Source organism: Oncorhynchus gorbuscha, linkage group LG25 (assembly GCF_021184085.1).
Source record: "Oncorhynchus gorbuscha isolate QuinsamMale2020 ecotype Even-year linkage group LG25, OgorEven_v1.0, whole genome shotgun sequence".
Classification (NCBI taxonomy): domain Eukaryota; kingdom Metazoa; phylum Chordata; class Actinopteri; order Salmoniformes; family Salmonidae; genus Oncorhynchus; species Oncorhynchus gorbuscha.
Window position 1 is genome coordinate 12,136,020 of NC_060197.1, and position 15,000 is coordinate 12,151,019.

At 45.2% G+C, this 15,000-nt stretch overlaps 1 protein-coding gene across 1 annotated transcript in view; it reads right to left on the reverse strand.

Moving 5' to 3' along the window:
* LOC124014363 (transcription factor SOX-5-like) overlaps positions 1 to 15,000 on the reverse strand; it is a 312,039-nt gene that overhangs the window by 11,044 nt on the left and 285,995 nt on the right. Inside the window, 2 exon segments of the mRNA XM_046329260.1 lie at positions 627 to 799; positions 9,687 to 9,873. Coding sequence (XP_046185216.1) covers positions 627 to 799; positions 9,687 to 9,873 — 360 coding nt within the window.

The window sequence follows — 15,000 nt, forward strand, 5'->3', positions numbered from 1 at the left end:
CACACACACACACACACACACACACACACACACACACACACACACACACACACACACACACACACACACACACACACACACACACACACACACACACACACATTACCTCAGCCAAGGGTTTCTCTAACTGGCCAATTTACCTGTACTGCTCTTATTACACAGGTGATTGACAATTATGCCCGTTTCGATATATACAGACATAATGTTGAATTCCATTTCATCTTAATGTATCGTGTTATATCATATTACAATACATTGTGTTGCAATATATTTTACAAAGGTGATTTATACTAGAATATGACATTACATTTGAACATATTGTAATCATATTACATTACATTGTATGATAATATAGTATATTGTGCATTTCAGTACTTTGTAGACAATCTTATCTAGAGAGTGTCTGGGATGTAGGGTTGGTCAAGTGCAGGTTGAGTTTTTGTATTTTTTATTTATTATTATTATTTTTAATCATAATGTAGCTACTCTAGAGGGGAATTTATTCCTAATTCTTAAATCTAAAGTCATGGTACAGGGTTATCTCCTGTTAGTAGTATGAGGACAGAAGGAATGTTGTTGTAATAAAAGAATAGTTGTAAGGTTAAGGATGTACTAACATATCTGACCTTGTCGGAGCGCCCGTTGTTCAGGCTGAGGTTGTTGACGGCGGCCACCTTGGCGTCCAACACCTGCTGTTCTCTCTTCAGCTGCTCCTTCATCTGTCTGGCCTCAGCGAAGGCCTTGGTCACAGCCTCGTGGTCGTTCAGATAGCCCCCCGAGGACAGGGATGACAGCAGGTCTGAGAGAGATACACAGAAGAGCATGTTCCTATTTAAAAACTCAATGAGGGGAAATATCAGGAATGAGTTTTTTTATGTATATATACACTGCCGTACAAAGTTAAGGTCACTTAGAAATGTCCTTGTTTTAGAAAGAAAAGCAATTTTTTTTGTCCATTAAAATAACATCAAATTGATCAGAAATACAGTGTAGACATTGTTAATGTTGTAAATGACTATTGTAGATTGAAAGGGCAGATTTTTAATGGAATATCTACATAGGAGTACAGAGGCCCATTATCAGCAACCATCACTCCTATGTTCCAATGGCATGTTGTGTTAGCTAATCCAAGTTTATCATTTTAAAAGGCAAAAAAAAGGCTAAAACCCTTTTTTTAAATGATGTTAGTCCAGCTGAAAACTGTTGTACTGATTAAAGAAGCAATAAAACTGGCCTTCTTTAGACAAGTTGAGTATCTGGAGCAGCAGCACTTACAGGTTTCGATCAGCACTTACAGGTTCAAAATGTCCAGAAATAAAGACCTTTCTTCTAAAACTCAGTCTGTTCTTGTTCTGAGAAATGAAGACTATTCCATGCGAGAAATTGCCAAGAAACTGAAGATCTGATACAACACTGTTTACTACTCCCTTCACAGATAGAGCAAACTGGCTCTAACCAGAATAGAAAGAGGAGTGGGAGGCCCCGGTGCACACCTGAGCAAGAGGACAAGTACATTAGAGTGTTGAGTTTGAGAAACAGATGCCTCACAAGTCCTCAACTGGCAGCTTCATTAAATTGTACCCGCAAAACACCAGTCTCAACATCAACAATGAAGAGGCGATTCCGGGATGCTGGCCCTTCTAGGCAGAGTTCCTCTATCCAGTGTCTGTGTTCTTTTGCCCATCTTAATCTTACATTCTGATTGGATAGTCTGAGATATGTCTTTTTCTTTGCAGAGTTGCCTCTTCACTGTTAACGTTGAGACTGGTGTTTTGCGGGTACTATTTAATGAAGCTGCCAGGAAGCCTAGGGGGCGGCAGGTAGTCTAGGTTAGAGCGTTGGGCCAGTGACCAAAAGGTTGCTAGAACAAATCCCTGGGCTGACAAGGTAAAAATCTGTTGTCCTGCCCCCGAACAAGGCAGTTAACCCAGTAGGCCATCATTATAAATAACAATTTGTTCTTAACTGACTTGCCTAGTTAAATAAATGTTCAATACAAAAATAATTATGGACACAAAATGTGCTTTTCTTTCAAAAACAAAGACATTTCTAAGTGACCCCAAACTTTTGAATGGTAGTGTATACTGTATATACTGTATGTGTGTATTTTAGTTTACAAAAAATGTAATCAAAATAGAATTGACTAGAACTTTGACTGTTGGTTGTTCAACTGTAAATCTGTTTGTCAGATTTTAGATTGCTCCAGCTCTTTTAGAGATAAACTATTTGGATGTAAACAGTCTCTAAGGCCATTCCAGAATAAACACTGTCCTTAACCCCTGTGAGGTAAATACATGACCAGACACACAACCACAGGGGAAACACACACACACACACACACATGCAGTCGTACACTCACCCGGACACAGACTGACCAGTTGACTGCTAAGGCTGTGTGTGTGTGACCCGTGGCCAGGTCGGCTCTGTCTCAGCCTCCACTGAGAGACGTGTGTATGGGTGCGTGTGACCTTCAGATCACACATACAGACACATACAGACACCCCTGTCAAAACCCTGCCATTTTAAGTCTGGATGTTATTTTCCGTGGTGAACCTCACTCCCACCCAGCGGCAGACAGAAACACAGGCAGAACGGTAAACACAGTGTACAAAGGCATCCTGACAGACCATCTAAAAGCCCATTCCCTCAAATCTCAAATCTCCACATCATTCAGATTTATTGAAAAGCCCCAGCATTCCTCCCGAACGGGGATACAGCTTTTTTGTTGTTGTTGTTGCACAAATACACACACATGCTCGCTCGCTCGCTCGCACACACACACACACACACACACACACACACACACACACACACACACACACACACACACACACACACACACACACACACACACACACACACACACACACACACACACACACACACACACACACACACACACACACACACACACACACACACACACACACACACACACACACACACACCTCCTTTCCGCCTGCCTGTCCACGCAAACACACACATTCCCTCACTATCCATTTAGTCTTTTTCATCCAAAAGCTCATGGGATTCTTTGAAGAGTAGAAAAGCGCAGGCGGCATCCCGGAAGATTACTCCTATTAAACCCAAAAAGCCTGCTAATTTGCCCCTCCGGAAACATCTGCCCAACACATATCAAAGATGATTCTCTGCTTCTTTTCAGCGTTGTTATTTGTGTTATTGCCGCAGCTTAGCGGACGGAGCGGCAGCAGCATCTGCTGTGTTGACTGTGAGAGGCGGGAGGTCGGAGGGAGGGATGAGGGATGAGGGAGGCCGTGCTATCGCTCTCTCTCCATCTCTGGGTTAACAAAGAGCTGCTCCAAGCTTATGGCCCTTTATCTGTCACTAATCCCTCCTGCTAATGCCATCTCAGGGCAGATTACACTCTCAGATTTGTAATGACAGAGGAGTGAACTCTTACAGAAGTCATAACGGCAAAATTGGATGCAGAGGGCTGGAGAGAGAGAGAGGCCGCTGGGGTGGGCTGTGTTGGCTGGCTTGCTGGATGGTAGTGGGTTTTAATCTGGATTCAATGTGTGTGTGTGTGTGTGTGTGTGTGTGTGTGTGTGTGTGTGTGTGTGTGTGTGAGCAGAGATGTACTGTGTCTGCGTTCTTCTCTCTTGTTATGTGTGTGTGTGTGTCATTGAGTGTCTGATTGCCAACCTAGGCCTGACCCAGATAGGAGGGCTGGGGACAACAGTGAGACCCAGCCAGAGCCCAAACCCTACCCTACCCTGCAGCCTCACTCTGCCCTGGCCTGGCACTAATTATTCAGAGTGGCCACACACACACTGTTGAAATTAGACAGTCACACAGAGTGGGTCTCAGCAGTAGAGGTCACAGGCATTCAAAGTTCAGTCCTTCAGATCAGACTCTCGGAGACTGTCATTGAGGAGAGGTTGGATTGTGGGAGATAGACTGATAGAGGACAGATGCTGCGAGGAGACTGGACAGAGAGGAGCACGCACACAAAGACAATGAATAATAACCATGTGTTATTAAATCCATTGAGAGTCAAAACTCCCTGTCTCTCTGTGTTTGACTGCAATAGCAAACGACGTGAATCTTCGTCTGACCTGGTAACACTAACAGGAACCGACGGAAACAGACTGTGTGCCGTGGCAGCAGACAGACACTCATTGTGATCTAAATGAAACGGCTTGCCTCAACATGTTCCATCTGAAATCCATTTGTCAGAACAAAAAACATCTGGGATGTAAATCCACTAATCTACTATTAAATCCTGCGATTTGTTGAAAAACACTGAGATTAGAAAGAATACAAGTTAGAAATGGCTAACTGCTGCAAAAGGAGGAGGGGTGTGTGTATATAATGTGTGTGTGTATTATAATGTGTGTGTTTATTATAATGTGTGTGTATTATAATGTGTGTGTGTATTATATGTGTGTATTATAATGTGTGTGTGTATTATAATGTGTGTATTATAATGTGTGTGTGTATTATAATGTGTGTATTATAATGTGTGTGTGTATTATAATGTCTGTGTGTATTATAATGTGTGTGTGTATTATAATAGCTGTGTGTATTATAATGTGTGTGTGTATTATAATGTGTGTGTATTATAATGTGTGTGTGTATTATAATGTGTGTGTATTATAATAGCTGTGTGTGTATTATAATAGCTGTGTGTGTATTATAATGTGTGTGTGTATTATAATGTGTGTGTATTATAATGTGTGTGTGTATTATAATAGCTGTGTGTGTATTATAATAGCTGTGTGTGTATTATAATATCTGTGTGTGTGCGTGCGTGTGTGTGTGTGTGTGTGTGTGTGTGTGTGTGTGTGTGTGTGTGTGTGTGTGTGTGTGTGTGTGTGTGTGTGTGTGTGTGTGTGTGTGTGTGTGTGTGTGTGTGTGTGTGTGTGTGTGTGTGTGTGTGTGTGTGTGTGTGTGTGTGTGTGTGAGTTCTAACAGCCGTGTCATGTGTCTATAATAGCCTTGTGGTCTGTGTGTGTGTCTGCTGTTATTGTGTTATTAATGCAGGTTGTTATGTGTGTATCGTTCTGTAAGAGGCTTGTCTAATCTCATCTGTGATAAGTCCCGCCTGTCACACAGCTACTCTATTCATCTGAAAAACATACTCTCCTCTTCCATCACTCCATTTCCCCTCCTATCCTTCACACTCCTCCATCTCTCCACCTCCTCCTCCTTTTCCTCCTCCTCCTCTTCCTATTCAAACTCCCGCTTAACCATCCCTGCCTCTCTGGCTAATAAACCCTTGACAATAATATACCCTACAGGCATACACAATGGGAAAACATAGCCTACACTAATTATAGCATTTTCTTTTATTTTGTATTCATTTGTTTTGTTTTTTGTTACTTTTAACCCCTTTTCTCCCCAATTGGTAGTTACAGTCTTGTCTCCTCACTGCAACTCCCGTACAGACTCGGTCGAGAGCCATGCGTCCTCCGAAACACAACCAACCAAGCCGCACTGCTTCTTGACACAACGCTCACTTAACCCGGAAGCCAGCCGCACCGATGTGTCGGAGGAAATATCGTGCACCTGGCGACCGTGTCAGCATGCACTGCGCCCGGCCCGCCACAAGAGTCGCTAGTGCGCAATGGGACAAGGATATCCCTGCCGGTCAAACCCTCCCCTAACCCGGAAGACGTTGCACTAATTGTGCGCCGCCCCATGGGTCTCCCGGTCGCGGCCGGCTGCGACGGGGCCTGGACTCGAACCCAGAAACTCTAGAGCTAGCTAGCTTAGACCACTGCGCCACTCGGAGCCCTAATTATAGCATATTTACATGTGTGAACACACGTTGTAGTCAGTGAATCAGTGTTTTATGAATACATTACTTAAAACACTACTTAATGGTGATGTGAGTGAAATAAATGGCATTCATGTGCATACTTCCTTAAAACACGTTATTATTATATTACTACCACTACTTATTCTATAATGGATTAAATAGTTTCTTCCCTACTAATATTATTATTATTATTATTATTATTAATATTATTATATTACTACCACTACGACTACTTATTCTATAATGAATTAAATAGTTTCTTCCCTCCTCAACAATCTATACACAATATCCCAAAATGATAAAGCAAAAACAGGTTTTGAGACATTTTTTAAAAGATTGATAAAAATACAAATAAACGGAAATATCACATTTACATAAGTAGTCAGACCCTTTACTCAGTACTTTGTTGAAGCACCTTTGGCAGCGATTACAGCCTTAAGTCTTCTTGGATATAACTCTACAAGCTTGGCAGACCTGTATTTGGGGAGTTTCTCCCATTCTTCTCTGCAGATCCTCTCAAGCTCTGTCAGGTTGGATGGGGAGCGTCACTGCAAAGCTATTTTCGGGCGTCTCCAGAGATTTGGTTTAAGTCCGTGCTCTGGCTGGGCCACTCAGGGACATTCAGAGACTTATCCCGAAGCCACTCCTGAGTTGTCTTGGCTGTGTGCTTAGGGTTGTTGTCCTGTTGGAAAGTGAACCTTCGCCCCAGTCTGAGGTTCTGAGCAGGTTTTCATCAAAGATCTCTCTGTACTTAGCTCCATTCATCTATCCCTCTATCCTGACTAGTCTCGCAGTTCCTGCCACTGCATAACATCCCCACAGCATGATGCTGCCACCACCATGCTTCACTGTTGGGATGGTATTAGCCAGGTGATGAGCGGTGCCTGGTTTCCTCCAGATGTGACGCTTGGCATTCAGGCCAAAGAGTTCAATCTTGGTTTCATCAGACCAGAGAATATTGTTGTTCATGGTCTAAGAGTCCAGTCCTTTGGGTGCCTTTTGGAAAACTCCAAGTGGGCTGACATGTGCCTTTTACTGAGGAGGGGCGTCCATCTGGCCACTCTACCATTAAGGCCTGATTAGTGGAGTGCTGCAGAAGAGATGGTTCTCCCATCTCCACAGAGGAACTCTGGAGCTCTGTCAGAGTGACCATCGGGTTCTTGGTCACCTCCCTCACCAAGGCCCTTCTCCCCTGATTGCTCAGTTTGGCCGGCCGCCAGCTCTAGGAAGCGTCTTGGTGGTTCCAAACTTCTTCAATTTAGGAATGATGAAGGCCACTGTGTTCTTGGGGGCCTTCAATGCTGCAGACATTTTTTGGTACCCTTCCCCAGGTCTGTGCCTCGACACAATCCTGTCTCAGAGCTCTACGGACATTTCCGTCGAACTCATAGCTTGTTTTATGCTCTGACATGCACTGTCAACTGTAGAACCTTATATAGACAGGTGTGTGCCTATCCAAATCAAGTTGTAGAAACATCTCAAGGATGATCAATGGAGGCAGGATGCACCTGAGGTCAATTTCGAGTCTCATCGCAAAGGGTCTAAATACTTATATAAATAAGTTATTTTTGTTTTTCATTTTTAATACATTTGCAAACATTGCTAAAAAGCTATTGTGTGTAGATTGATGAGATTTTTTTATTTTTTTTTATTTGAAAACAATCAGAAATGTGGAAAAAGTGAAGGGGTCTGAATACTTTCTGAATGCACTGAACATACAGTTGAAGTGGGAGGTTTACATGCACCTCAGCCAAATACATGCAAACTCAGTTTTTCACAATTCCTGACATTTAATCCTAGTAAAAATCCCCTGTCTTAGGACAGTTAGGATCACCACTTTATTTTAAGAATGTGAAATGTCAGAATAACAGTGGAGAGAATGACTTATTTCAGCTTTAGTTTCTTTTATCACATTCCCAGTGGGTCAGAAGTTTACATACACTCAATTAATATTTGGTAGCATTGCCTTTAAATTATTTCACTTTGGTCAAACATTTTGGGTTGCCTTCCACAAGCTTAAAACAATAAGTTGGGTGAATTGTGGCCCATTCCTCCTGACAGAGCTGGTGTAACTGAGTCAGGTTTGTAGGCCTCCTTGCTCACACACATTTTTTCAGTTCTGCCCACAAATGTTCTGTAGAATTTAGGTCAGCGCTTTGTGACTCCAATACCTTAACTTTGTTGTCCTTAAAACATTTTGACACAACCTTTGAAGTATGCTTGGGGTCATTGTCCATTTGGAAGACCCATTTGCGACCAAGCTTTAACTTCCTGACTGATGTCTTGAGATGTTGCTCCAATATATCCACATCATTTTCCTCCTTCATGATGCCATCTACTTCGTGAAGTGCACCAGTCCCCCCTGCAGCAAAGCAGCTCCACAGCATGATGCTGCCACCCCTGTGCTTCACGGTTGGGATGGTGTTCTTCGGCTTGCAAGCCTCCCCCTTTTTCCACCAAACATAATGATGGTCATTATGACCAAACAGTTTTATTTTTGTTTCATCAGACCAGAGGACATTCCCCAAAACGTATGATCTTTGTCCCCATGTGCAGTTGCAAACCGTAGTCTGGCTTTTTTCTAGCGGTTTTGGAGCAGTGGCTTCTTCCTTGCTGAACGGCCTTTCAGGTTATGTTGATATAGGACTCGCTTTACTGTGGATATAGATACTTTTGTACCTGTTTCCTAAGGCTTCTTCACAAGGTCCTTCGCTGTTGTTCTGGGATTGATTTGCACTTTTCGTACCAAAGTATGTTCATCTCTAGGAGACAGAACGCGTCTCCTTCCTGAGCGGTATGACGGCTGCGTGGTCCCATGGTGTTTATACTTACTATTGTTTGTACAGATGAACGTGGTACCTTCAGGCGTTTGTAAAATGCTCCCAAGGATGAACCAGACTTGTGGAGGTCTACAATTTTGTTTCTGATGTCAAGGAAAGAGGCACTGAGTTTGAAGGTAGGCCTTGAAATACATCCACAGGTACACTTCCAATTGACTCAAATGATGTCAATGAGCCTAATCGAAGCTTCTAAAGCCATGACATAATTTTCTGGAATTTTCCAAGCTGTTAAAAGGCAAATCTTCCAAGCTGTTAAAAGACACAGTCAACTTCTGACCCACTGGAATTGTGATACAGTGAATTTTAAGTTAAATACTCTTCCTGTTAAACAATGGTTGGAAAAATGACTTGTGTCATGCACAAAGTAGATGTCCTAACCGACTTGCCAAAGCTATAGTGTGTTAACAAGAAATGTGTGGAGTGGTTGAAAAACAAGTATAAATGACTCCAACATAAGTGTATGTGGTCCTTCTGTAGCTCAGGTCCTTCTGTAGCTCAGTTGGTAGAGCATGGCGCTTGCAACGCCAGGGTAGTGGGTTCGATCCCCGGGATCACCCATACGTAGAATGTATGCACACATGACTGTAAGTCGCTTTGGATAAAAGCGTCTGCTAAATGGCATATATTATTATATATTAAACTTCCGACTTCAACTGTATATATGTGTATGTGTGTGTGTGTGTGTGTGTGTGTGTGTGTGTGTGTGTGTGTGTGTGTGTGTGTGTGTGTGTGTGTGTGTGTGTGTGTGTGTGTGTGTGTGTGTGTGTGTGTGTGTGTGTGTGTGTGTGTGTGTGTGTGTGTGTGTGTGTGTGTGTGTGTGTGTGTGTGTGTGTGTGTGTGTGTGTGTGTGTGTGTGTGTGTGTGTGTGTGTGTGTGTGTGTGTGTGTGTGTGTGTGTGTGTGTGTGTGTGTGTGTGTGTGTGTGTGTGTGTGTGTGTGTGTGTGTGTGTGTGTGTGTGTGTGTGTGTGTGTGTGTGTGTGTGTGTGTGTGTGTGTGTGTGTGTGTGTGTGTGTGTGTGTGTGTGTGTGTGTGTGTGTGTATGCGTGGTGGGCGCAGTCCCTTACCTATGGAGCTGACTCTGGACGGTGGTCCTCCGATGCTGGAGGGGGCTGTGCTGTGTTTCATGGACCCGGTGCCATGGTGACCAAGCTTCATGGTGGGGACCTGTGGGGAAGCGGGGGAGGTGGGTGACTTGCTCTCGCTTGCTGTCTTAGGCTTGGACGACAGGTTCAGGGGCTGAGCACCCTCGTCCTGCAAAATCAAAACACACCAGTTGTGGCCTAGTGGTCGCTGGGTGGGTTCAACCAATCACCGAGGATCACCTGAGACGTTTGCCCAATCAGAAGGCTTGGATTGGATTCTACAGCAAGGCAGAGTGGACAAACCTGTCCCATATGGGTCAAACCACAGGATGAGATTCCCAAACAAAGCTAAAATAGATACTGTATTCCCCATGCCATGGAATAGAGTCATGCACATTCTCTGCCTCCTGAAAGAGGTACTGGACATGCAATGCCTCAAGGTGAGAATTGATGCTTGTGAGTCGTGCACATGCCACACAGAAGAGGACATGCATAGCACACTTATAAAACATATTATCCACAGCACCCGACACATACTATGCTTCATAAGAACACCACAAGAGCCCCTGTCAGACACTGAACCTCTTCAAGGTCGACCCTTAAGCACAGCTGAGAGCTTTTACAACGGCTCATGAGAAAACGGATGGGAAAAAAACAAGAATATAGAAAAATGCTTTTTGTGTAGATTAAAAGGCGGCATGTAAAGACTCAGAGATGTGACCTGTTGAGTTTCCGCAGCAGACCACTTAGTCAGAGACACAGCTTCACAGCCTCTCATCAAGTCTAGAGGAGGAGTTTCACTTTCCCAAGTGCAGCACATTGGCAGACTTGAGGAAGACAACAGCAGTAGACAACAGTAGAAGCGTCAAGTGTCAAACCTAGAGTGGCTGTGTGTGTGTGTGTGTGTGTGTGTGTGTGTGTGTGTGTGTGTGTGTGTGTGTGTGTGTGTGTGTGTGTGTGTGTGTGTGTGTGTGTGTGTGTGTGTGTGTGTGTGTGTGCCATGTGGCAACTACGGTATATCAATTCATTTCCATGTGGACCTCCACCCATTAAGGGTTATCACGTTAGTCACCGTGGCAGACCCCCCCCCCCCCCCCCGCTGATGACATAATCCAATCAGAGGAAGCGGTCTGGTCACGTGAGAGGAAGGATAGAATTCGATCCCGGAGAGATGGCTTGATGTACACAGCCCCTTTGTCTGATTAAAACAACAACAATTAACACTCACACACAACAGGGGGTAAAGTACTCATGGTTAGCTAGGAATACATCTAGAACAGGGGTCGGTAACAAGTGGACCACCAATTTAGGAAGTCTGTTCCCAAGTATTCCCACAAAGGCACACAGTGTGTGATTGTGTCTCAATGTAATCAAGTTATGAAATGATTGTTATTATTTTCAAATACAATCTCTTTCTCTTTCTGGTCATTTGCAGTGTACAAATGATTCGAATGATGTTCCGGCCTCACCACCATCCCCTCAAAAATAGTCTGCGGCTGAATCTAGTGGCCTACCACTGATCCAGGATATTATTCATCCAGGGATCAACCAGGCCCAAACCTGCTTAGCTTCACAGGCAAACCAGCAGAGAGGTGCTGTGTGATATGACTGCTAACAGTGACTATCACTGCTAACAGTGTTTACGAGCATTCCGCAACTCAATTAAGAGCTCTCTCTCTCTCTCTCTCTCTCTCTCTCTCTCTCTCTCTCTCGCTCTGTCTCTCTTTCTTTGTCTCTCTCTCTCTCTGTAACAGGATTCCCCTCATTAGAGATATCTGTGTGAAAGCAGGGAGACCCCCAAAGATGTCTTCACTAGGCTAGGAGACAATAGAGTCAACATTGGTAAGACTTGCTCTCACTATTGAATCGTGACCCATATTATTGTACAGTGGGCTTTACTCACCTCTGAATGAGAGAAGAAGAGAGTCGTGAATATTTATTACAGATAATGCCTCTGTCTCTCCTCTCCTCCCTTCCCTGTGCTCTGGATTGGGGTCTTTTAGTAAAGAGACAAATCCTTAAGTGGGAAGTTGCCAACATGGATAATACCAGTGTGTTGGGGGAATTAGTTGAGACTCAGGCTCTGAGAAGGCTTGGGCCTCGTCGTGTGTGTGCCTGCGCTAGGCATTGTTAAAGGAGCTTTAAACCAGAGAGCCTGTGTGAGGCAGAGAGAGAGAGAAAGAGAGAGTGAGAGAGTGAGAGAGAGAGAGAGAGAGAGAGAGAGAGAGAGAGAGAGAGAGAGAGAGAGAGAGAGAGAGAGAGAGAGAGAGAGAGAGAGAGAGAGAGAGAGAGAGAGAGAGTAGTAAAGGAGTGATAGTTACAGGGAAAGGGAGATGTATGGCAGTACTTCTCCTGTATTTCACCCCAGTGAAGTGCTGACACGTGAAAGTGACATCATCCCTCTGTATCTTATCAGGTCGCTGGCGGTTCAATTACCAGTACAAGTGTGTGTGCTGTCATCTATCCTCACCAGGGTGTGTGTGTGTGTGTGTGTGTGTGTGTGTGTGTGTGTGTGTGTGTGTGTGTGTGTGTGTGTGTGTGTGTGTGTGTGTGTGTGTGTGTGTGTGTGTGTGTGTGTGTGTGTGTGTGTGTGTGTGAAGTGCCGTGGCCTTTCATCTATCACAGGCCTGTCTGCTCTATGGCTGGTGAGCTGAGGTCTGATTCAGCTCACACCAAGCCAGGGTCTCTGTGGTCACACAAAGAACAGATTTATACCTCTCTAGCCTTGACTGTGCCCTGCAGGGTTCAGCGACAGTACACACTGTTAAATACACTTGGTGGGGAGGCAGTGAGAGAAGAAAGGAGAGGCAAGGAGAGGCAAGGAGAGGAGAGGACAGGTGAGGACAGGCGAGGACAGGTGAGGACAGGAGAGGAGAGGAGAGGAGAGGAGAGGAGAGGAGAGGAGAGGAGAGGAGAGGAGAGGAGAGGAGAGGAGAGGAGAGGAGAGGAGAGGAGAGAGGAGAGGAGGAGAGGTGAGGAGAGGTGAGGACATGAGAGGTGAGGACAGGTGAGGACAGGAGAGGTGAGGACAGGAGAGTTGAGGACAGGAGAGGACAGGACAGGAGAGGAAAGGTAAGGAAGAGTGAGGTGAGGAGAGGAGAGGAGAGGAGAGGTGAGGAGAGGTGAGGAGAGGTGAGGACAGGAGAGGAGAGGAGAGGACAGGTGAGGTGAGGACAGGAGAGGACAGGTCAGGAGAGGAAAGGAAAGGTAAGGACGAGTGAGGTGAGGTGTGGACAGGAGAGGAGAGGTGAGGAGGGGTGAGGAGAGGTGAGGAAAGGAGAGGGGCTCATACAGTTGGACTTACAGGAGAAAGCTCCTGTCTCTCTATTTCTAACCTGCTGAGTGTTTAGAGGTGGTTCCAGTGAGAGCCAGAGGCAGACACAGTGTAGCGGACAGTAAGATAACAGCAGTTGTGGTCATGGTTTCTGTCACATGGACAGTCATTCATTCTAAATTCTAAAGCCAACTAAGGCTTCCGGGGAACTCACTTTAAGTCAGTGGCAGTGTGTGTGTGGGTGTGTGAGCGTGTGCGCGTGCATGCAAGTGAGAGTCTATGTTGTTCCCGGCAGGCCACACCTGAGTAGCCGTGTGTCCCTGTACCTCCTCTCCCCAGGGTAAAGCACTTAAGCGGTGTGCCTCAGTCCAAACATCTGTCTACAGCAGACCAGGCAGCCAGCCAGCCAGCCTCTATACTTCCGCAAGAGCCTCTAAATGAACAGAGACCTGACAGAGACAAGAGAGCACCTCTAAAATATACATGAAGGCCACCATTCTACCTCCTCCTCCTCCCATCACAGGAAGAGAGAGAGAGAGATTTTGAAAAACTCCCATATCTACTGGGTGAAATTCCACAGTGTGCCATCACAGCAGCAAGATTTGTGACCTGTTGCCACGAGAAAAGGGCAACCAGTGAAGGACAAACACCATTGTAAATACAACCCATATTTATGCTTATTTATTCTATCTTGTGTCCTTTAACTATTTGTACATTGTGTATATATATATATATATATATATATATATATATATATATATATATAATATGACATTTGTAATGTCTTTACTGTTTTGAAACTGTTGTATGTGTAATGTTTACTGTTAATTTTTGTTGTTTTTCACTTTATATATTCACTTTGTATGTTGTCTACCTCACTTGCTTTGGCAATGTTAACACATGTTTCCCATGCCAATAAAGCCCTTGAATTGAATTGAATTGAATTGAATTGAGAGAGAGAGAGCGAGCGAGACAAAGAGAGAGAGAGACTTCACTTGTCTTGGCGATGTTAACATATGTTTCGCATGCCAATAATGCCCGTTTGAATTGAATTGAATTGAGAGCGAGAGAGAGACAGAGAGAGAGAGAGAAAGAGAGAGAGTGAGAGAACGAGGGATAAAAATCAACAGCTGAGATTGAGAGAGACTGATGGGGCGTCACCAGTCATAACTAAAGGCTGATAGAGTGAGAGAAAGCAGGGATGAAAATAGGAGAAAAGGGAACCCTGACAGTGGGTCTGTGACAGACTGTGGTGGCCACAGCACTGAGTGGAAGTGAAACCAGTGAGTGGTCTAGCCATTTCCATGGTGACCTGGTGGGGGCAGTGCGTGTCCACTCCCCTGTCCTGCTGTCTGTCGGGCCATTACGGCTGCCCTTCCCCCCTGCTAGGACCATAGTCGCCTCCCCTCCCTGGCCACTCCATATATATGGTAATGAGAGGCGTGTGTCAGAGTCAGACCCAGGGACGCCTGCCTGCGATAGACAGGGGGGCAGGTGAGCGGGTCAGGGGGGGGGGCAAGGTTAGGGGGCAGTGTGTTAGTGTGTGTGTGTGTGTGTACGTGTGTGTCAGTGTGTGTGCCGGGAGGGAGGACAGTGTCAGCGGGGAATCGATAGACACTATCGCGGGGTCACGAGAGCTGGGGTCAACCAAGGATCTTAATCAATACCATGGCCATGCTGCCTCTCTCTGTCTGAGATTACAACTCATCAGGGAGTAGGGGGGGAAGGAGAGCGAAAAAGAGAGAAAGAGGAAAGGAAGGACCGCTCCACTGTGGGGCCCTGGGGGTCTGCTGAGGGGCCCCTGCGGGTCTGCTGAGGGGCTTTCACTGCATCTTCAACACAGATATTCATGGAGGTAAGACTCTGCTTGGATGGACACAGACCACCCACAGACAACCATAGCCCTATGGTCAGGGAGTGGTGGTTCACACACTCACACATGCCAACAGCCACACGGCTGACTGCCTTGCTCATACCTCCACTACAGAGCTGAGAGCGGGCCAGAGAAGTTGTCTCCAGCAA